At 40.8% G+C, this 25,107-nt stretch overlaps 1 protein-coding gene across 1 annotated transcript in view; it reads left to right on the top strand.

The window, feature by feature from the left end:
- Nucleotides 1-16,497: 16,497 nt before the first annotated feature.
- doc2g (double C2-like domains, gamma) overlaps nt 16,498-25,107 on the top strand; it is a 30,498-nt gene continuing 21,888 nt past the window's right edge. Inside the window, exons 1-5 of the mRNA XM_023418421.2 lie at nt 16,498-16,602; nt 19,000-19,405; nt 19,869-19,948; nt 20,566-20,640; nt 24,914-25,023. Of these exons, the coding sequence (XP_023274189.1) occupies nt 19,018-19,405; nt 19,869-19,948; nt 20,566-20,640; nt 24,914-25,023 (653 nt within the window). The 5' untranslated portion in view covers nt 16,498-16,602; nt 19,000-19,017. The remainder of the gene's footprint in view (nt 16,603-18,999; nt 19,406-19,868; nt 19,949-20,565; nt 20,641-24,913; nt 25,024-25,107) is intronic.

Here is a 25,107-nt window from a genome sequence, read left to right as displayed (position 1 = left end):
AACGCAAGATATCTTGACTTTCTTTAGTGGTGGTCTCACATTGTTTGCCTGAAGAATTACTCTCATCTTCAGTGAGCACACAACTCCCATCAGGGTAAACAAACACACACACTCACACACAGACAGACTGTACACATGCACGTTTCCCCACACAAGCCACTGAGCAGCACTTTGTGTGTCTCCTCCCTAAGTGGCCAATTGCTGTCAATCATCAAGCCGACAGGCAATTTTAGATCCTAATCACACTAATTGAAGTAATGAAAAGGAGGGCCAGGTGGACGGGGCTAAAACAAACACGGCTGATGATGGAGAGCAGGCTGTAGCATTAGGGGTTAAACACTAAAAAGGACTTCTAAATATATTTCACAAGAGCCACTGGAGTGAAGGGTGCCGAGATTCAGTGTATGTCATACAAACAAGACCCACATACAGTGCACACACGCACGCAGACACAAAATGGGCAGAAAATAGAAAGCACTCAGAGAGGTGATTACTCCACCATGGCTGCACCATTCTTTTTGATCTGTTATTTTAAGGATTTTTGGATGGAATGAAAAGGAAAAAAAAAAAAGGTTTTTCTACATCTGGATGTAAATCTGCATCAAAATACATGCAGTGACAGACATCATGCTGTTTGGACGATAGTGATTATGATTTCTGGAGAATACCTCAATCCTATCTGGGAAGGCTTTTTACAAGGATGAATTGTGCCATATAACAAGTGAGTCACACTCATGGTCACAGAGTTATGGCTGTTTAAATTAGGGCTGAACAATTAATCCATATATCATCGAAATCGCAATACGGCCAAGTTCAATATCCAAATAGCAAGAGCTGCAATCTTTTTTGATGAAGGCAGAATGCATCATAACATCTCTAACATTGAGATGCTGTAACGCCCCAGCCTACAAATCATGTTTCCACGTGTAAAGGAACATGTTTGGTACATGAGAAAAATCATAATCATAAAATCTTTTTTTTTTTTTTCCAGTGAAAATGAAATGCAAATATGACTATTCCAACTGAAATCAGGACTCATCAAAATTGCAAAATAATCACAATATCGTGCAGCCCTAGTTTGAATTTGTGATGTTGCTGTAGCAACATATGGGCCTATATTCTAACAATATTTTAGTTATGAAGTTATTTGAAATGGCCACATAGATTAACTAATTTAAAGTAATTAAAAGAGAGCGCCATTGAGTTAGCATTGCACATTGCACAATTGTTGGACTTATGGCAGACAATTAAAAGAAAAAGGACCAAAATTGATGGAGGAGAACCAGAGATCTTTTCTGCTCTCTGCATTCATACTTGTCAAAACTTTGTGCCTACATTACCCACAATGCAATTCAAGCACTCACAGCCTCAAGCAGAGATGAGGAGGGGGCTACACAGGTCTGATAAGCTCATGTCTTCTGGTATTCAATGCTGTCTCATGTGACATTTGAGGCTTTTTATTTTCACATAAGCCCCAGGCCCTGTAAACATATTTAATGTACAAAATCAAAATTGGAGGTCCCCTTTACACATTCACAGAAAATTGTAAAAAATTAGATCAATGGTTCCTTGTCATATAGCCTAAAATTACATAAATATCATGAAAATTTGTTGGGTGGTTTTTGAAATGCCATTCTAATTAACAGGCAAGCGAACTAAAAGGAGCAAAAATCACCTCCTTGGTAGACGTAAAAAACACAACACACAAAGTCACAGATTTAAAAACATACATTGCTCTGCTCAGATTGGCTAGGAGTTTAGGTGGAGCTTCACCCGTCTTTCGATTCTCTTTTCTCTTTGTTTTCGTATTATCTTTCTATTCACATGTTGTCCAGTCAGAAGAAAATCAATCCCAGAGGGCCCAACCAGCCTGTGTCTGATCCATAAACAACCAATAGTAATGCAATCTGGTCTGGCACTCCATCTTATCTTCACCTATTTTAACACCTCTCCACCACTTCCTCCACCTCACCCCCCCAGCACTGATTTCGTGTCACGGCTCCGAAATTAGACTGTCGCCTTCAGTATCGGTGCAGATAGGGAGGAACAGAGGGCGAGAATGAGATATTTTTCTCATTCACTGACATCTTTTCTTGTCTGTTCATTTGGGAAAATCTGTTTATTGCTTTGTATAATTCTGGTCTAATTACAACCTCTTCCTCCTCCTATTTCTAGGGGGCAGCCTCATAATCACACAGTGTAGTTGGTTTGAATAAGTCTGTTGATGTGATTGCATTGTAGCAAGCAACAGGGATGCAAATATTGAACCAAAACAAATACAAACTGTGGGCTGGCCATCTGTTGGCTTGTACAGCAAAATACACTTGAGATCCAGATATATCAAATGTTATAAAGCAGAGAAGAGATGCCTGTGAGTCTCATTAAAGCGTGAGTAGTGCCTCAAACATGCTCTGTACCAAACGCTCTCAGCACAAATTAACCATCGCTGATTCCAGTCGTTTTGAATTATTGAACATTCCAGAGAAAGGAGGTTGACACTTGACTATAAATCATGAGTAAAGCAAAACGCACTTATACACAAACTTACCTTCTTCCGCCACCAAAAGAAAGGGAAGAAATAGATAGTTTTTTCTATTTAAACAGATTGCTCTTCTTGTTTGTCTTGGATGACAGATGCGAATGAGATGTATCTGTATGAAGCCTAACCTAACCTGAGGATTATATAACGAAAGGTGATTATCCAGCTAAACATGTCTGGATTAGAGATGTAACTGGCTGCCTCTGTCCTCAAGAACAAAAAGGGCAATGGTATTGTCTTACTGCAGATATCCTGTGGAGGCAGCTGGATTAATTTGTTTCATTTCAGTCTATTTTGGTTTGAATGACTTAAGATTCAATACTATGTTGCTTTATCATTATTGAACAGCTCGCAGATCCATTAAAGACAAGCACTGTCAAAACCCACATGAATTTAATTAAAATTCTAGTCAATATTTCAATATTTCTGTCACAGATAAAGTTCTGAATCCAAATGCCGATGTTGTCTTTTATCTCAACACAGGTGGTGGTGATGAGATGGTGGATAGCTGAGGTTGGGGCTGGGGAGGAGTAAGCCAGGAGGAGGCTTAGCGGAGGGGATCCTGAGGAAGTGAACCGGCTGGCAGGCTTGGCAGATGGGTGAGGTAGGTGATCCTGAAGAAAAGGAGACCAGGTGTAAGATAAGGCTGGCAGGAAGGCACACAAACTACCAAACAGGCCAGGCAGGTAGATTCTCTCGTGTAAGTGCTAGAAACATGGCACATTGACAAACCATAGATAGCACAACGATCCAGCGGGGACTTGCTGTCGGTGCAGGGTTTTTATAGTAGCTTGATGGCGGGCAGGTGTGTTGATTCCCAGTGATGGGCAAGTGACAGAGGGCAAGGGAGGAAGGGCCAACAAGCAGAATGATAGACAAAGCCAAAACACGTGAAGCACATCTTACTCACTGAAAAGGTAGAAAACAACAGAAACACACTCACACAACAGACAGGCAGGTGTCACACAGGAGGGGTCGCGACAGTTTCAACAGTGTGAGTGACCAAATGTCAATGTCCATGAGAGACAAACCATTTTGACTTGAATGTGAATACATTTGATAGTTAACGGGAGTAAACTGTTCCAATTAGCATAACTGACCAATTACCATGTCTACAGTTTTCAGTTAAGCAGCTGGAAGATCACAGCTTATAAATAAAAACAGTATGGTAAAGGAAACAGTGGGACTCATGCAGGTACACAATTTTCTTGCTTGTTCCAAATGTAATTCACCAAACTCTCTTATCTGCACAAACGTGTTGTAAATTGCTCTTTTTCGACAGAATACCACCTGTTAATGAGGAGGTGCTCGTTTGTGAGATTTGATCATTAGCATAATCAACGTAGAACTGCTATTTAAGGCTGCCTGTTCTGCTTCGTTTGTGTGAAAGTTTCATTCACAAAAAAGTCATTCAAGAGTAAAAACAAGAGTTTCACACTCCAGAGCTTCAAGTCTGCTGTCAGAAACAAGAAAATAAAAGCCTAACAGATGTAGCAGAGTCGGTATAGGAAGACCCAAAACAATTATTATATGGTGAACACAATATTAATTTTGTATTAAGATATTTTTTAATCAAATTTATTTGGTATCATATTTAAATTCCAAATTCATTCATATAAAACCACTATAATTCAAGTTATTAAGTCTTAGGTCCATTATCCCTCTGTGAAAAAGGCAGTCTATGGCTGTGTCCCAAATCAGGGTCTGCATCTGTCTGAGCCTGCATTTGAGGATCGATTGTGTCATGGCTGTGTGACTTCTCTGTCCCATTTTGAAGGCTCTTTCAAACAAAAATGAGGGGAGGAAAACAACTACAAATAAGCACTCAACTACAACAAAACTACAATAAAGCAAACTTGCAAAATTAATTAATAATAACAGGTAAAATTAAATGGTTTGGAGAAGCACAGCTCAACCAATGCACCTAAGAAACTTCACACCAAGACACCAAAGATGTCATGCCGACTTTGGTGGAAATTTATATAACATTATGCATTTGAGATCAGAAAATCTCTGTATGATGTCATGTTGCTGCCATTAAAAACCATGGCATCTTTAGATGTTCGCTGGCTATTAATTCTAGTGTTGGAGCAGATAATGAATATATACTGTATATATGGCAGTATGTATGAAAAAGTACTTTAAGCAACTGAAGAGAACATACAGGGGGACAATTCAAGAGGTTTAAAGGTTAATTAACTCACAGCTGCAAAAGATGGAGAAGTCCTCTTAGTGACACAAGGGGTGTTAAATGTGGCCAGTATAATGACAGAGGATTCACTTTTAGGGTTTAAGCTGAGGATGCTTTGTAATGCTGTCTCCACAGTGTCAGGTAAGCGTGTGTGTGTGTGTGCGCGCGTGTGCGCGTGTGTGTGTGCTGTACATATACATAGCTTGAGTGACAATCTTTTACTGTCCATCCTTCCGTCACAGAGTGTTTCCTAACTGATAGAGTTCTCTGATTGACTGCTGTTTGTTAGTTAAGTCAGGCTAAGGATTTAGAGGGATTTCAGGTCCCTTGGGCCATTTCATATTGAACGCTACACTATTTATTGGCTTCTGACTTGTCCCAAACAGTGTCAACAGTGAACTGTCTTTTCCTTTGTTGCAGTCTATGATATCAACTGTACACAAGCCTCAGTGTGGATATCAGTGACCTTTACATAAATATAACATAAATGACCTTGAGTCACTTTGACCATCAAAGAGGTGTGTAACTGTCCATACAAATTCTCTGTTGTTCCTGTCCTTGGCATTTTCTTTGCTCTGGTCAGTACCTGAACTTTGTCTCACTTCACTGGACAAACCTGCTGCATGACCCATCACTCACATAAATGTCACACCTCACTTTAAAGTTGCTCAATCTTTTCATTTCGGTGAAGAATATCCTGCAAGTTTACAGATGCATGACCAGCAGATCTACTTAAGGGCTAAACTTTATTTTAATCAGGTAGATGATCATCCACTAAGTAGAGCAAACAACTTTGTTATGCTCATGAGAAAACAAAAACTGCAGTAAGGCATAATCTATTTTTTTTTTTTTTTTTTTTTATGCTTTCTCTCCCTGTTTCTTTCACTTTCCTCCCTCTCTCTTTCTCTGCCCAGTGAGGCAGTGCTGCACTGGGAGACTGTTGAGGAACCTATTCCCCTGTGCGATCAGACCCTTGCCACGCTCAAATATGCTTAGTGCGTCCAACCAAAGCCCTTATTTAGCACTCTGCTTTTTTCTTTTTTCTTTTTCCTTTTTTTTTTTTTTTTTTTTGAAGTGGAAACTTATTTCACCCCTTACCTTCTCAGAAAAAGACAAGGGAGAGCAATAATGTTGTGCATTTCATGCACCAGTCAGCTCCCAATGGAGTGTAGACCTCTGAATTGTTGACTTAAGTAGAAAAATCTACTTCTGTAGTTGGCTTGGATTGGCTGGAAGCAGTGGTGCAGCATGAAGCCAAATTTTACAAATCATTTTTATGACCATTTGCTGTGCACATGCAGTGCTATAAGGACATTTTCAATTTTTTTCAATCCTGAAATGACATTTATATTCTACTCATTAGTTTTGCCAGTAACATTTTGAGGGAAACAGTCAGTACAAAGAGTTCGATACTGGACACACTCACATCCTAGCTTTAGGCAAAGGTTAGGAAAAACATTGTGGTGTTGGTTACACATTAATGAAATGAAACATGTGCTTCATGCCTCAAGTAACTTGTGACTTTTTCAATATTAAAGCAAGACCACAATATTTCCCTGATAGATATAGATATTGAACAAATGAGGGAGAGTAGGTTGTTCATAGTAATCACAGAGTTGGTGGTTTGATCCCCTGTCATGGTGTCCTTGGGCAAATCCCAAACTGATCTTGGTGAAGACCAGAACCATGCATCTATCAGTGTCTGTGACAGATGAATCCAGGGCAAGATAGCCATTCCTTACAGATCAGCTTGTAAGTTGCCTTTACAGTAAAATTGTGAATTATACAGTAGATGTTAATGCAGCCATTTACCAATTACGATTGCAACCACAAACCGAAAAGAAATGCTGACCACATTTTGTTAACTTGATGAAGAAATCATTGCATCTGGCAAGTCAAATATGTTGATACTGAATGAATCAGTAAAATATTCATCAACAATACATTTAATTTGTTTTACATGAAAATATCTGGTCTTGCAATACAGTATGTGCTCATAGTGACTACAGCTTTGTTAAACTTTTTTTATGCTCATGTTTAAGCACTCACAACACTTGTTATAGGTTGGAGAAAGATCGTGGTCTATACATAAAAAGTCCACAGTGACTTCAGAGACATGTTCATTGACATTTAATTGAAACCAAGATCTTTTCCACTCACAGGAATCAGGATGTGAACCCTGTTCTCTGGTGTCAAGTCCTACACTTTGTAAGCCCACCATAGATCCCAACTCGCTTTGCGAGGCAGCAAGCGAGAGTCCATCTTGCCAGGATCTTAGCTTTTCGCTTGTGGCTGAACCACAGTGGTTCGGGCCAATCAGTGTCCTATGAGAGAGGAACTGCTGGGAGCTATGGCAAAGCAACTGTTTTGTTATTCATAAGATTGCCTTTTAAGTGCAAATTTTCCTTACAAAGACGGCAAGAATCGTCTACTGACACACTAACTAGGTTCCAAAGCTACTTGGGCTGCAGTTTCTTGTTGTGTTGTGTTGTGTTGTCTTTCCTCTTGGGTGCTCTCCTACTACGTCATACGATCAACATATGGTTTATCCAATGACCTGACAGGTATTTTTTGAGAGCACCTGCCCTTTCCCAGAAAATTTATAACTAAGCCTTCCCAGGTGGCTCTGTGCAACAAACCATTTGGCGTCCCATGTTACACCCCAACTAGGGTTGTGCCGATGGACAATGATATCGGTGATCGACAATCATTAGAACTATCATAGATTGCTCATGCCTTTGCAAATGTCAAAGTGATATTTGACTTGTTTTGCCCATTAATGTAGTAACTTATTATTGGTAGAATTAAATTAATACTAAATTTAATTTGCCTGCCACAGTTTAACGTATATATTCGAATATAACTGATGCGACATGCGCACACACACACTCCGATCAGCTGATTGTAATGAAGCTGCTTGTTGTGTGTAGGAGCTGCTGCTATTTAAGAGCGGAGGAGATTGACAGACAGAACACGTCCTTTAGTTCCATTTCTGATCCTGCTGCTTTTTATGGTGGGAGATGATGAGGGAAAGAGGCAGCAAAACGGGACACATTCGCTTTTGGTCTTTTCTCCTTATCTCTGGCTGATAGGGTAACATAACATCCCCCATGTGTAGAGCTGCTGGAGCCACTGGAACGACGCTCCGCTACTTTTTCTTTCTTTTTTTTCTCTAACTGATGAAATAGAATATCTACAGTTCAAATAATCTGGTTGATATTTATATACATTTTAAGCCTTTTAAGATCTGATCATCAATAAAGTGTATGTCATGTGGAGAGCTTATAAAAACAAATTAAATGTCAAATGTCAAACTTGTCATGTTGCCATCTAAGGTGTATTGATTGATCTCCAAACGTCAATCACGCATAAATTAACACTCAAGAAAACATTCCACCTTATAAGTGTCCGAGAGCTGCTGGTAGCCTCTGAGCTGCTCAGTTAATTAAATCGTTAAATGGAAAAGATGAAAAGACAGAAAACATCCTTTCATTCATCACTCACTCATGATGAAACTGTGCATAAAGTAGGCAGAAATCATGGGATGGGGTGGGGGGTTATTATAAAGATCAGTCAGGTTATTATAAAAAAAACCACCCCTCCACCCCGTCGACCATATCGGCTATCAGCAATTTTACAGAGTGGCGATTGTACAATCTGACTATTGATTGCACAACCCTAACCCCAACAACATTCTTGTAATTCTAGTGCAGTGCATAAATGTTGCACTTCACTGACTCAAAAAAGTGTTGCCTGTGAACATAATCAATTTGGAAATTGCATCATCACCTAAACATAATTGAGAAAATAATTTTGTAATATACAAAGTTAATTTGATTAATAAAAAGATTGCACTCCATGTTTAAACACACATGCATGTTCTGTTTATATGTCAGCAAGAGACATTAAGAGAGTTGCTATTGGAGGGGTTTTTGGTTAATGATGTGTTCACTTATTGGTGCCTGATATTGTCATATGAGGAACTAATTGCCTGCACCGTTGCCTCATTAAGCACAGCATGACGTGCTGCCACGGGGCACTGGATGCACACCTCGCTACAATCACTGCTATCTCAATACAACCCCATTTTACTCCATCTCGCATTTAGCTCCTTTTATTGTTTGATAGAGGGGAGCCCTTTTTCTACAGATTATGAAAGGACATGGGGATCTGAAGGTTTGTTCATGGATTTCAATTCTTGCTGTGGAAATTGTTCAGACATCCTTCTACAGTCCACCTTTTTATTCAGCAGTCCTGTCAATTTCCATCTCAGTTTCAGGCTGTTTGTTTTATTTATTTATTTATTTATTTTTGCATATTCTCTCTCCTCATCTGTCTATCCTACTCTTTAACATTTTCATCTCCATCTCTCTGTCTGATTCACTGCAGTCACAGTCACACTCCTGAGCTGGAGCAGTTGGCTCGTCTCTCTCCTTCCCTCTCCGTCCATTCACCCCTCCATTTCACACATACCCACTGACCTGCCTCTGGGCCACACTTCCCTCCTTCCGTCTCCACTCCACCTCAACATCTCCCCCTCTTTTATTTATGGGAATATGCTGATGGAGCAAACCCAGGTAAAGATAGAATTTTTTCTTCAAGTTATAGGGTGAGAAACAGAAATCGAAATCGAAAAAGAAGTGAGAGGGCGGAAGATTGAAAGAGTACACACAATTAATCACTGAGCTGTCATTTGTCCTAAAAAGCAAAGCCATTCATCAAAAGGAGCAGAGGAAAAAATAAGAAAAAGCTGAACAAGGAAGGGAGAAAGAGAGGAGAGAGAGAAATATCACAGGATCTATGTGGGATCTAAATTGGGTCAGTGGCAAATAATGTGGTTGTGGTAGTGCTGAGCTTTGCTTTGGCGTTGGAACAGCAGTCTGGTCGGAGATTGGCATCAGCAGGAGAGTAATTCAATCTCAGAGATCTCTGAGATGAAACAAGGAATAAAGTAACCTTGAATCTCCAGAGCAATCTGACTATATACACCTCAAATTAAGTTGCATGTTTCTTCCTCAAAACCAATTGGTAAGTTTCAAAACATGGAATTGAGTCCAAAACAGCATCACCTAAATGCCAGAGGGACCCATTGTGTTTTCTCCAAGAGTGCACATAAACCCAACAAAAGAGCAATAGAAGTATAAAATAAACAAAGAATGAAATAACACATTTCACCTGAGGGAATGTCATTCTGACAATCTGTCATTTTATTTGACAGGGGTCATTCTTTCTTTTGCATTGCTGGCTGGACCTGTCACGAAACATTAGAAAAATGAAAACTTGTTCCGTGTCAGTGTCTATGAATTTAGATTAAAAACCCCCACATCTGTTCTTTTTGTGTGCGCCCCTGCTTGTCAGAGTTAAGGACAAATCACAGGTAGGGTTAATGGGATCTGTCTGTGTCAGAACAGCCCTCAGAGAGAAAGAGCGACAGGAAGAAAGACTGATAAAATGAGGGAAAGGTGAAAGTGGAAGGTGACGTTGGTGGCATATGATAGCAGCGATGGGAGGTAGGGCTGAGAGAAAAAGGGAGAAAGACAGAGGGAGCTCCTTCTTGTGCAAGACCAGGAGCCATACGAGGTAAAGTTAGGAATGACACGTGGTGAAAAGAATAATGCACCTTGACAGAACAGCACTCTCTGCCAACACAACCAATGATTCCCCCCAAAGCAGAGTGATGTGGAGTGCGAGCAGCACCTGTGACACCAACTGCCACCCTAAGGGAACATCAGCAACTAGCCACCTGTTAAAAAATGCCCTCGCCAACATCGAGCTTGCTATGAAATTAAATGCATTTAGTGAGATTGACTAAACTCTGAGATGTGATGACTGCGTCTTAACGATTTTTCTCAGCTGAGTTGAAATGTCACTCAAACAGTTTGTCAGACACTCAAGGAAAATGAGCGTTATTTACATTTTGCCATCATCAGGAAACGTCCCATGGTTGCCAGTAGGCTTGTAAACTTGCAAGTAACTTTGTTATGTAACTTTTGAAAGAAGAAATTCTTCCTCTTGAAAAAAAAAAATGAATTCATAAGCAATAAAACACACCCACACTGCCCTCTTGGACTTTTGCTGCTACAGTTTTACTTAAAGCTTAGCTAGATAGTGCAGTGTAACTGACATTACTGACCGAGTTCAGTGGCTTTACAACTATTCTCTTCTTTGTGCGACTTTTACACTATACATAAGTCTGTCATAGATAAACATTTGAATAGTTTTATCATAAAGCGAAGTAAAACAAGGCGTAAATGCACCATATCTCACCAGGAAACTTTGTTTTGTTTTTGGTCTCATTCCTCTCGCTCTCAGTCAGGTTGACTAGTGATGACCGAAGTAGCTGGCTTAATAGAAATGAGGGATAATTCATTGTTCCATTATCCTGCAATTACAACTTGTGGCCACACTGGCTGTTGTAGGGCAGACGTTACAGGGTCTCACTTTAAATCCGAACTGAAATTTGAATTCTTCTCACTTTTTTTGGAAGGAAATATAAATTATATGCTAATTACACTGAGGCTATTGTGCATGTTTTTCCATTTTTTCAAATGTCAAACCTCTGGGCAGTTGCATTTCCGATGGCAGCGAATGATTGATGTTTGTTGCTAGGAGAATTGCTGTCAACTTCTGTCTGTGTAGTACTGACTGGAGCCCGATATGCTGTAAAAACCTGTCAACATTGATACAAGAGCAACAAGAACACAGTGTTGGTTATGTATCATTAGCGTTTTAAATTGTCTGTCCCTCTAAAACATTGAACATTTGGGAGGTTTTGTATTATGTGCAAAGTGAAAATGTGTATAAAAGCAGGTAGATGGAAACATACCTAGTGATTGTTTTCATCTGGCTGATGATTGGTCGACTGAACTTGCTGCTGCATCGCCAGTTGCTGAACACGGACAGTCTGGAGAGTTCCAGCCACATGAAAGCTCATTTACTGAGAAATGTTGGCAACTCTCTTCATGGGAGAGGAGTTAAGGTCTGCCTAAAAAGTCACTAATTTGTTACTAAAAATAGTTACTAAAGGGGTCACTGAAGGGGTCTTCAAGTGAATCAGTTGGCAACATTGTATTTGAACACGAATGAAGGTATGTCTATAAAAAATAAATAAAACTTAAATTTTGTCCTTTTGTTAAGAACAGTTTTCACACGTCCAAACAAATTAACCCTAACCCACCAAGGATATATTTTTATTCCCATAGCTATATATACAGTATTCACCAAAGACTCTGTTAGAAACACTTACTACTACTCGAACAGCGTCAGTTCTTCGGTTCTTCGGATTCCACAAGATGTTGGAAACTTTCCATTGAGATTATGATCTCCATTCACCATTCTGATGTTTGTTGTGAACATTAAGCTCCTGTCCTGTATCTACATGATTTTATGCATTACACTGCTGCCAAATGATTGGCTGGTTGGATAATTGCATGAATAAACAGGTGTTCCTAATAAAGTGTTCGGTGTGTGTATATATGTACAGTATGCATATGTAGAGTCAGTTTCAGTTCAGTTTTAACATACAGGCTTTCTTACGGCACATGCACTCAACGTTACATTTTTGTAAATAAAAAAAAAAACAGAAAATGGCAATTAAAAAAAATGTAAAAAGCTGAGACGTAACTGCTCATACTTTCAGGGAAGTGTAGGATATGGTGAGCAGTTCCTTTGATCTTTATCAGAAAATGTATGCAATTTCCCATCCTGTGTGGTGCCAAATATTGAAAAATTCAACATGCGCTAGTGCTACAGTATTTAAGTAGAGGTTTACTTAGTAATCTCAGAGCTAATGGCTGGCTGAGAAGCAAGGGAGGTTATGGTTGTATACTTAATGGAAAGCCTGCACTGCTTTGTGCTGTAGTAATGGGAGGAGATTATCTTGCTATGCAGAAGGACTGGATGAATGCTCCTCCACAAATTGCTCGTACCATCTCCCTCCTTCCCACCAATCATCCTCTCTCTCATTCTAGATGTTTATTATTTACAGTATATTATACACATACGTGGCGTTGATGCTTTAGTCATGCTGACATGGAGGCTGCGGGGCGAGTGCCTCATGGTCAAGGATGGACTTTTGGGTTGGGCATACGTTTTATTTTTCTTATATCCTTCCTTTTTTTCAATGCCCTTTCTCTAAATAAGATTTTGAGTATGTACCTCTGTATATACTTTTTCATCCTCTGGTTGGAGTCTCATATCTTTTTCTTTCTTCAAATGCTGCTGATTATTCTTTACCTTTGTCAGCTCATGGCCAATGCCACTGTGTTAAATATCCATCTGACAGGCTACCTAATGTTTACCCCTGAGAAAGATCAATACCACAGCGCCACTGTCCAGACTTCATTCTTCAAGCACAATTGATTGCATTTCTTCCTCTGAACTGGCCTGGACACAGGAAAACTAGACAAATCCATGTGGTTTGGTGTGAATGTGATTGGGGAACAGTGTCAATTAAGCCTGTGCCTGTCAAATATAGGCTACTTATTACCTTCTTTAAAGTGGCCCATCCCTGTCACTTTTTCAGTTTAATTTTAAAAATATTGCCTTAATACACAATAAGGATGATAATAACATTGTAATAATTATTAGCTTTTTATGGAAATATGAACATAGGACTGGTATTGGTCTTCAAAATCTACTCTGTTAGTAGCATTTGTACATGTGCACTTATTGTCTTGGGTGCAATATCCTTTTCCTGCTTCTGTTAGTGCTACCTTCAGTCCCACGTATGGACAGTAATTAAATTACACAAACAAGTGCACACACAGAAAAACAAATAAAAAAATCCCCAAACAAACAAAAATCATGAGGGACAATGTCTTTGATTGAAAGTAGTTCCAATGAAAACCACTGAAATGTGGGTTACCTAGAATAAACTGAAACTTTGTTTCATTTTTCCATCCGTTTCCATATTTTTTGGTAAAAACTAAATTCCACTCACCTGTCTGGGTGGCAGCAGACATTTCAGACAGGGATGTATCAAAACCTCTATCAAAATAAACATACAAAGCAACATACCTCTGTTAAGGCCAAACAATCCTACATTTCCTTCCACCAGATCCAGATTACTATAAGGATCTGCACCAAACTGGACAAACTACTAGATCTCAACACCATAAATAGTTCTGATTTAAAAAGTGCAGGAAATTGATTTAGAAAAATCCTGAATCCACCCCTTTAACCAGATCTGGACCAAAATGTGATGGGGTCTTCTCTGGCCCTTGGCCAATCCCCTCAACAGGTTTTGTGCTATCCTGCAAACAAAAAAACAAAGAAAAACAAACACAGGTGAAAACATAACCTCTTTGGTGGAGGTAAAATACAGAGAAAATAAATTACAAACTCTAAACAATCTGCATGGTTACATCGGGCCATAGATAGGATTTTAGAAAAATAATGAGGTCCCCACCATCACCCTCCAAATACCAAAGAGAGATTTTCTCATATAGCCTACTACTTTTTGACGCAGCTGTTTAGTTTTTAATTAATTAAAGTTGTTCTTTTATCAAAAGCCCTCTAGTATTTAATTTCTAACCAAATTACAAAGTTCTTTTAAGTTGAAATTTTAGAAGAAAGTTATTGACATCTCCACACTGCCAGTGATAAAAGTGGAGACATACTGAACCCTTTTATTCATTATTTATTTTAAGGTTTTTAACTGGAGAATGTAAACTCCACAATGTGCTAGTCGGGATCGGTTCTCAGTGTCCTCAATAGTAGCTATGACCCTGACAAAATTAGGGTAATTGAGAATTGTTTTTGGGTTAACCAACCCTACAGAAGTACATGAGAAATCTGTAATTAAATCACCTATGACCTAAACATGTTGAGATTGCTGTGCGTGTCTTGGCTGGGCAGCTACATGGAGAACGTATGAGAGTTTGGTGGTCGGCAGGTCAGCTGTGAGCGCTCTGCAGCAGTCTGAGAGCTGCTGCCCTGGGTGGAGTGAGAGTTCACCTATGTAAAGTGGCACACATGCTTTTTCATTTTCACTACAGGCGAGAGCATCTCTGTAGAAACCAGTGAAGACCATGAGAGGACTCATCCTCTTGTGCGCGTGACAATAACTCAGACATCCATTAATCTAAGGGGTGTATTTCAGGAGCACTTCTGCATTAATTTCAAGCTACTGAAAGCATGTGGCCCATGTCTAAAGCACCTATTTATAGATAAATAGTTTGGCATCAGTAGCCTGAGTATTCATTTATGCCATTTCAACTAATTTAGCCCTCATGTTCTTTTTGCAAGTTAATGAATATACAGTGTAATGGTCTGTTAACGCAACACTGATGAGGTAATGCTGATGGTAATGAGATGCACAAAGTAAATTGAAGTGTTTACAAATAGACAAGCACATGAATCCACATGTATTTACACCCTATACTCCCCCCAGCTGACCATTAATTTCACTGACCACGCTTGTTGTAGTTCATTTGTTACTTTTCAACCATGGCAAATTACGTAGTTATCAATTAATGCTTTGACGGTTTTCCAACCAGTAATGTGTCACTTAAATGTTATGTGAATTGGCTTTTATGTCCTCAGCCATGTGCTGTGATCAAAGGAACTCTCCTCCTATATTTGACAAAGGCAACATGTTTTTAGCTCGCTTTCTCAAGAGAGATTTGCAGTTTGCAGTTTTTGTATCTAACTAGCTGTATTTTGTCTATAATGAAAACCAATATTTTTTCAGAGAATAAAAAATGTACAGTATGTTATGGTACATATGCTATGTAAAGATTACAGAGAAACTGTAGAGCATATGAAAATCCATTTTATTTAACTATGTTTTACAGGTTTATAAGCAGGAAAAATCATTCAGTATTAAGCCGATAAAACAATGTTGAATATATTTATGTTTTTAAAGAGGAGCCTTGGGTCTCCTCAAACACTATATAGTTTGCGTTTAAACTTTTACAGCCGCGCATCCATTCCCCATTCTTCTCATTCAGACATTAATTTCTGTCTCCATCAGTAATTTACTGCAGTGTCACCCTGCACAGTTCCTCTGTTATTGATGCACTGTCGTCTCTGATTCATTTTATTACTGTGGCAGGTGTCAGCCGTTACTATGAGGGCTGCCACAGTTGGACGCATACAGACAAAACAGAAGCACACTCATACACATACACACATGTGCTTGGCTGATATTGGCCATAGCCAACACAAAGTAATCTGGCAGTGTGATTGTATGGCTGGCAGTGTATTTTGTTCAGCTCAGTCAACATGTTGAATTTAATTTCCTTTCTCTGTCCTTCAGCCGGTACAGTTTTTTTTCATCCCAGGGCAATATTTCCTTTTGTGTGCCTTCACTGTTTTCACACGCGCTTTCCTCTCCATCTACATACAGTATGTAGTATATAATGTCTGCCTCTCTGCGTGTTTGCTGGTGTTGCTTCGTTTTTGTCTGTGTGTCTGTATGAATTCAGTCTGTCTCCTCATCTGCCTCTCTGTCTTGATCTGCTTTTCTGTCTGTTACTTTCTCCTTCTCTCTCTCTCCACCCGCCAGACACACCCCATCCACCACCAAAGCACGCACAGGCACACACACCTCTTTTTCCCGGGTTTCCTTAAATCTCCCCACTGCTGAGAAAGTGAATGACAGTAGTATATGCACAAGCTGCGAACGACTGACGGGGATTTTAACTGGATACGTCACAACTGGAGGGGAAGGGAGAGAGGGAGGGACGGAGGACAGGAGAGGAGGAGAGAAAACGATGAACAGAGACAGAGAGAGAAAGAGAGAGGGAGAGAGAGAGTACAGAGGGATATATTGACTCAGAGCTGGTGTACATGCTCCTCAGTGTGTGAGAGACAGAGGACGTGAGAGCAGAAAAGATGGAGTGCTGGCACAGATGAAGACTGTCCCTGGGTATGTATTTGTGGATGGCTATATTTGTGTGTGTGTGTGTGTGTGTGTGCGTGCGTGTGTTCGAACTTGCATGTGCGTGTCTCTGTATGTGAGAAGGGAGAGAACGAATGAGTTTTTTAAGCAACATACTGCAAGTGATCATTTGTATGTGGGTATACAAGCAGTGAATTTGGGTGTTGTTACATAAGATCAATATGAATGACTGAATGAGTATGGGCATTGAAGACGGGAAAAGGCAGTTCTGTCTTTATCTGAGTGAGATCTTAACGCACGTGTGTGTGTGAGAGAGTGTTTAAGTACTGTCACTTCACATGGTGAGGGAGCAGGGATGTGTTTTAGGAAATGCAAGTTTCCAACTGAGTTAAGTCTTGATCTGTTTGGATATTGATGGTATATTGGCTTAATTGTTAGCAATTGTTTATACCTCAGTGTATAAACGCGTATGTAAGGAAGAGAGAGTCAATATTTTATGATGCACTAAAGGTGAGTTATAGCAATATGGAAGTAAACAATTAAACACTAAATCTTACTGGTGTTTTAGTTGTATTTTTGTTATTACCTACACAGAAGAATCACATTAGTACCAGTTTTAATCAGTTGCTAATTTTTGCATGGCTTCTCCATACAACGAAGACACTTTCAATTTAAAGGCAGACTCTGCTCTATTGGCAACACGCACACTGCATATGGAAACATAGAAGAGCATTCAAAAACATCTTATCACACAACTTAAACACAACTTTATCCAAAAAGACTGATTTGCAAAGGCAGACCATACTGACTTAAGTGCTTGAAAACAAGCCGAGACATTACCTTGATGTCAATTAGTCAATTGACAGAAAATTTGTTTGCATCAATTTTGACAAAATGCTAATCATTCTCTATTTCCAGCTTCCCAAATTTAGGGAATGGTGATTTTCTCTATTTAATTTCACTGTAAATAAATATCTGTGGATTTTAAGTCAGACAAAACAAGCAATTTGAAGCTGGGGCTCTTGGGAACTTGTGCCACATATTTTCCATAATTTTCTGACGTTTTATAAAATTAACAAACAATCAAAACACAAAAAAAAATAATAAATACACTAACCATTGATTGAATTAATAATTGTTAGTTTTATCCCTTTTACAAAGCAACACCATACAAATAACAGGGCCTCAAATGCGCTAATAATTTGCACCCACATAACAGCTGCATGAGGCGAAAACTATAAGAGAAAAATGATTTAATTTGGGAGGAAAATAGTCTTGAGAATCATGATGACATTTGCTAAACACTGACAAACTGCACAGACATGAAGGAGCAGAGGCTGCAAGATGACATTAAGCAGCAGCAACATGATGGACATATGCAATATATAGGGGGATGACAAGTGACATGCATCCTCAGATGTAGCAGCGTCTGCAATGGTGATTGTCACATTGTGAAAATACTTGTTCATAAAAATTGATTTGTTGTTTTGTCTACCCCCTTATGTTTTAAGTAGAGACTATGTTGAATTTTTTTTATTATTATCTAGTTCTTTATTTTCATCTAATTCTCACACAAATTGAGTGTCATTTAGATTAAGTGATTGCTTTTAGAAGTTTAATCTGGGCCAGCACCAGTAAACAAAGGGACCATTGTCACGTCCCAGTTTGAAGTTAGTCTCTGTGATCATTAGAATCAAATCAGTTCTTGAAATAATAAAGACACAGCAGCACTGAGGGAGTGCATTAGAGAAAACGTGTCTTCAGAATCTCTTCATCACTGTGAGGAACAGGAAATGATCACATTTGGCTTAACTAGGCTCAAGTTTGGTAACAGTTATTACGCTTCGTGTAGTGACAAATATGCTAAGGACTGAGAAGGGCTTCAAATAGTATTATGTAAATATTACTCAGGGGACTAGTTGATGAGAGAGAGAGAGAAGTGAAGGAGAGAGATAAGGGAAGGATTAGAGTTAAGTGCAGATACACAAGTGACATCACTTGTCCATACTTTACAGCACTACATTTGAATATTCATTCAGAGCACAGACTTGGTGTGCTGACACATTGTGTGAGTCACACCTGAAGTGCCAAAGAGTCTGGAAAATTCTATTTTGGCTTTTGAGAAGTCAGGATTGCATCAACGGATGAAAACGGAAACGTGTTTTCGCCTTTCTCCAGGATGTTTCAGATGTGTTGTGAATTTCAACACATTGCTAGTGTTGACTTGCCTTGAATAGAATTGACCTCCCGGCTCACAGAAAGTGGAAAGTTGGAAACTCTGAGGAGGTGGAAGGATGTGTCTGTATTGTTTAGTTTTTCTCTTTTAGTTTTGAGCTTGTGCAAAGATCCCATCTGTTAATCTCTGTCTATCTCACCTCCTTCGTTTCTCTCTCTCTCTCTGTCTCTCTCTCTCCGCCTCACCAGTCCCGTTCGACAGTCCACATGAGCGTCTCCAAACCCCCACCGCCCCCCTCTACCTCTCACCTGGCCATTCCCCCTTCCTCCACCTCCACCCCTTCCTCATCCGCCTCCTCCCCCTCGGCGACGCCCCACTCCACCGCTCTGCCCCCTCCCTCGCCCGTCAAGATCTCTATGCAGGAGCACTTCGCCATCAACGTGTGCCCGGGCCCCATCCTCCCCATCCCACAGATCTCAGACTTTTTCCCCCGTTTCCACGACTACCCCTGCACGCCGCCACCTCCGAGGGAGAAGAAGATCCTGAAAGAGGAGACTTTCAACGGGGAGACGGGTGGGGTATACAAGGACGGGGAGAGGAGGGGGGACAACGATGCAGACAGGGAGGAGGTGTTTGACTCTGATGATGATGACAGTGAGTTCTGTGTGGGGTGAACAAAGTTTTGTGGTGGTAAAGTTGTTTAGTATTGTGTATTTGGTTTGTGTGTTTATGTTTATTCATGTGAAAACTAAAGCAATGCAGCAGAAAAACTCAAACTGAGTTTCTGCCTTTTGCCTCAGATTCACAACATATGCTTGCAAAGTAATTGTGGAGTCAAGCATTTTTCCAAAAGTGTTTGTCACCCCGACTTTATGTGACACGGCGCCTCTGATGATTTATTAGACAACAGTGCAATAGTGGGACACAGCCTGGAAGTTTCTGCTCTCGACCAAACAGTAATCAAACAAGACAGATCAATTCATATTAGGCAGCGTCATGTTTTTAAGAAGCCATCTGCTACAAATATGACTCAGAGCTTTTGAGTGCGTATGTGTCACTGAGTGTGTCTGCCCCCTGCCTTACTGGCAGTAATTGCCATGGTTTGTGATGTTTTCAGCCTACCTGGGAACGTTGGAGTTCAGCCTGCTCTTTGATCAGGAGAACAACTGTCTTCATTGTACTATTCACAAGGCAAAGGTACACAATTTTAATATCTTCTTCATATAAACAGACTGTGTGTGTGCGTGTGCGTGTGTGTGTGTGTGTGTGTGGTTGCATAATCCTCCTTGACGTCCCAATGAAAACAATTCTCCTGTAATGCTTTTATGTTTGCACAAGACGTCAGACTGCTTTCTCTCTCCTTTTTAAAGTAACATGTTCGCCACACACCCTCTGCAGCTTGTCAATTCAAAGCAAAATCATCTCATGGCACTTTGAAATGTTGGATAATGTTGCCCCATTGCTGTGGCAGGCAAATTTGGTACGGCCATCAAACAAACACACAAATGTTGTATTACATATTGCGTACTGTTATTTGGTGTTAATTATGTAAATCTAGTGGTTCCCTTTAAGACAACATAAAGGAGTTGAGGAGGATAGAAAATAATGGCATGGAAAGTAACACCCGGAAGCGCTGTTGAGATGTACTACTACAGTAGAGGAGGGCTGTCATATTCACTGTCTTTTTCAGACCCCAGTCAGTTGTGTGAAGTGTTTGAGGGCATGATGACGTCACCTTTGATACTATAGTATGTATGTGTGTGTGTGTGTGTGTGTGTGTTTGTGTGTTTGTGTGTGCACGCTTGTGTCCACAGGGACTGAAAGCCATGGACTCCAATGGGCTGGCTGATCCATACGTCAAGCTTCATCTTCTCCCCGGGGCTAGCAAGGTCACTGCTCCAACCTTACCTCAGCGGCAATTAACGTAACATGCTACCACACTGGGCTGTCCCAGACATTGACACTCCCTCATGAAGTCCCACATCACACAGAAACTGCTGGTAAAAGAAGATAATTCATTGAAAATACTAAAAAATTAGAAACATATCGTATATTATTCAAATACAAAAACAAAAACAGTGATTTACTTTTTGTAAACAATCGTCTCCCTTGTCGATTCTTGTTGATTAGACACCGTGAAAAGGTCAAAATGCGCTCGCAGAAAATGTAACATGGCAGCGGACTAATTTAGTGTGTCGTTTCAATCCGTTGAGCAGGGAGCATTTCGGTTGGTTACTACTTAATGTGGCTCGTCCAATGCTCTGCTTTATCGAGCACAAACACGTTCTGGTCTGCTGCACTGCTCTTGTCTTGTTTTCAGCTCAAGCAGCAGAGAAGATAAGGCTCACCACAACAGCAGCCCCCCCAGCTCGGGCAGAATGCAACCTGTTGTCGGCCATTTTGGCTCAAGGTTGACACAAAATGAGGTTATGATAAGCGTCGAGCCAAGATAGGTTGAATGAGGCTACTGTCTGAGGTCTAAGGTGCTAACAATAACAACGTCTGGGGGATTTTTGTCCTCCAGCCTTCCTCTGTCTGTCTTCTCTCCCATTGTTATCGCTCTCCTTTCCCCACTTCCCACCCCTATCTCTGTCTCTATCTCACTATCTGGCCGTGACCCTCTTTGACCTTGAAATACCAACAGAGTGTGGAAAGAAGGGAGACAACTGAGAGGGAGGAAAGGGGGAGGGGGGGTGGTGGAGAAAGGGAGGGAGGGAGAGACAGATGAGGGGAGGACAGCAGCAGGTGGTTGTCATGGAAACAGGGAGGATTGTTACACCGCTCACGTCAACAGGCGGGTGTTGATGGGGGGAGAGGGGTGGTGGTGGTGTTAGTTGTGATGGTGGTGGTGGTGGGGGGGACTCGGAGAAAGCGTCAACGAGTAAGTAAGTAACCATGAACCTCCGTTTGTTAAATACCCACCAGACGGGGGGTGGGGTGAAGTGAGGTGGGCACGACACTTGAAAAGTGGAAGCGTGCACACGAAGAAGTGAAGATGGCAGATCCACACTCACAGACCTACTCATGTCCACATTCAGACTCAGCGTGCAAGCGTTACAATGAATAATCCCGAACACAAAAGGTTTCAGTTTCTGTGGAGAACTGAGTTGTCAAAATACTGAGAGCAGACGCACACGTCCCCTCAGTCCCCACGCATTGTCCTCCTTTCTCACTCTGACGTCCTCTAGCACACACTCTTTAACCAGTGTACAGTCAAGCAGGCTGTCTTGCGGTGTCAAACACATGCTGCAACACATGCGGCGCATGACCTTGCGTATATGCAGACACATGCTAAGGCTTTAGTCACAGTCACACAGAGATGCTCCCTTCATCCCTCGCTCTCTCTCTATCACTGCCTCTCTCTTTCTCACACACAAACATGCGCAAACACGGTAGTTCTTGGTGCCCGTGGTGGTTACTGGTATATTATCTGCCCATTTCTAATCGAGGTGCAGGGGAGATTCACTCACAGCCAGACTGTGTTCACTCTTGGCTCTGGGAAGTAGGGACTGAGAGAGCGAGAAAGAGAGCGAGAGGGAGAGCATGAAATAAGTAAAAAGATCCATGCAGACAAATGGAGAGAAAGGAGGGAGAATGTGATGGACAGATGGAGGGTTAGAGATAAAACATTTAGAAACAGATGCAAAAGCACTGGTGTAAGGGGAAAATGGAGGCAGGGAGGGACAGAGGGCAGGAAGAGGGAGCTGGTGTTTTAAATGTTTGTAGATGGAGTGTTTGGTAAGATGTGCTCAGAAAACCAACCCAATTCAGTCAATAAGGAGTGATGGTTATTTGTGAAATATTTGTTCTGTTGAGTTTTGCTGGCACACATACAGCTGTGCAACATCACAGCGAGTCGTGACTCTGCCTGTGCAAGGCTCCTCCTGCACATTAATGAATCAAACAAATGACATGAATCGAAAACACTTGTTCCCTTCGTGGAGCGGGCTCTGGAGGGCTGACTCTCATAGATAAGCCCAAAGTTTCCAGCAGAAAATAGAGAATTAAAAGGGGGGCAGTGATGAGGGGGGGGCACAGGCAGAACAATGGGATGTGGGGGACACAAACAGACCAAGAGAGAGAAGATAGAAGAGAGGGTTCAGCATCTGGCCCTGAGGCATTGTAGCAAGAGGCTGACTGTGGCAGAAAGGAAACAAGAGAGACTGAGGGAGATGAAGTTTATTTTTTTATCTGTGAAGCTTCAGACATAGGCAGGAATATGTTGGAGAATAGGCTACTCATTTTCTCTACCAGGTGGATATTCAGATTATATGCTCAGTATAATTTTGCATGACCACTAGTGGTGGAAGACCCTGTACTTAAATAAAAGCAGCAACACCACTAAAGTAATGTTGAATAATTGTCACCATTTTAACGTCGTAATATTTGTGCCCACTTTGCATATTGTTGGATAGTTTAAAAAATAATTGCGATATTCCATATTTTTCTCATTGTCAACAATTCGCATGAAACGACCAAAACCAACAATGTGTGAGTCTGGCTCTCAGTGTTTTCAGTCTCTCTCAGCTTGTCTGGCCTGAGCCAATTTGTTCCTCCTGAGGATGTAAATCTTTAAGAACAGGTCACAAATACAGTATAGTTTCCTAAAATAAAAAAAAACTCAGTAATTCACTAAAACAACTGGACATTTGTTGGGGCAACCAGTTTTCACCCCCAAGTCATCACTTATGGACGCTTGGTCAGTACCCCTTGGTCGCTTTTAGTGTTATTTTTCAACGTGCATGGTAGTCCAATAAACTATCAGTATTCTCTACTGCGTTGAAAGTTTACACGAGTCAAGGAGACCGCAGCCTGTTCTGTTGACATATATGGGGTGAGACCGCATATGGTTCTGTAGCCACAGTCAACTTTTTCTTTATTAAACACTGTATAGCACTATCTTTCCCTACCTTTAACCAAATCGTTTTTTTTGCCTGAACAAATTAATTTGGATGCAAACCCTGTCTGGTGTGACAGTCGTCACTCCAATCTCCTCCTGGCAACTCCGCTGCTGTTGATAAATGTAGCGGTTCATTCAGTCAAAAAATATGCTGCCTCCACACAATGAAAAATTATGCTAAAAGGTGTGTGTTCAAAAGTGACACCAAGGGGTCCCTGACCAAGCGTACGTATGTGATGAGATGGGAGTGAGAATGCGTTGGTTGGGGACTATTTTTAGATGTGGATTAATACAATTTTGGTGCTCTAGTGAATATTTTTGGCTCCAGGACAGTGTACTGTATATATTAAGCTTCAGGCTACAGACATTTATTTCACTCTGAAATGTAGTAAAGGGTAGAGGTAAAAAATAAAGTGGCATGCATTTAAAACTGTCAAGTAAATTAGCCACTCCTGCAGCTAAGAACAGCCAATTAGTTCTGCTTTTGGTTCCACAAGGTCTTAGTAACCCATATTTTATGACAAGAGTGTGTCTTTGTGACGCTTGGTCATTTGAGCCAGAGGTTTGGATTTGCAGGATTTGTGTGCAGGTATTTACCTTGGGAGTCTGTAAAAAATGCATTTTATTGGTATGCAAACCCCATTTCTTGAAGGGTTTATTCAACAGTAAAATAAATACAAAAGAAAATCTGAAATAAAAGCTATAACAAGATGAACACATCCTGAAGGCAACTGTGGGAAATGAGGCAGCAAGTGGCTGCAAACTTTATTTATGGATGGTGAAGCTGTTAGGGGCTCATGGGCATTTCCTCTCCTGGAAAGCTTTAATTTTTCATGCTGATTGTGTTGTGCAGTTTAATTGGCTGCTGGGTTGTGTTGTGTTTGAGGCAGAGTGCTTGTTTTGGAGGTCTGGCCAGTGCTAATGCACTGCCTTATCATGTTGGGGAGGAGACAGACGGACAGGTGAGGTGAGGGAAGCCTCGCGTCCTCTCACTCTCCTCTACAAAGTAGGCAGCAGATGTCTGCGATTTCCTTAGGGGCAGAGATAAATGATGTCCTCTGCTCTTTCACTCTCTCTCTCCTTTCATGATGTTTTAGTGTCCCCCCTGTTTTGCTTCCATTTCCATGATCTTTTATTCTTTCAGTTTGATCTGACGAGGTTGCTCCCTCAACCTTTAAACATTCCTCACTCTTTCTTTTCTCTTTTTGATCCTTCCCTCTCCATTAATTTCTTTTCATTCGTCCTCTTCCTTTCCTCCTCAGGCAAACAAGCTACGCACAAAAACCCTGAAGAATACGCTGAACCCAGTGTGGAACGAAACGCTGGTGTACCACGGCATCACAGCAGCTGACATGACCACCAAAACGCTCAGGTAGGTGCTCAGCTCTGAGTTACTCTCTGGCCAGCAATTAGCACTATTCCCCAGACAGCCAAGTGACCAGTTTATTATGTGGAA

This window comes from Seriola lalandi, unplaced genomic scaffold (genome assembly GCF_002814215.2).
Source record: "Seriola lalandi dorsalis isolate HSWRI2012SDOR001 ecotype SW California unplaced genomic scaffold, Sedor1 jcf7180002054582, whole genome shotgun sequence".
Classification (NCBI taxonomy): Eukaryota; Metazoa; Chordata; class Actinopteri; order Carangiformes; family Carangidae; genus Seriola; species Seriola lalandi.
Note: the sequence above shows the minus strand (reverse complement) of the source record. Positions and strands in the feature narration are given on the sequence as shown.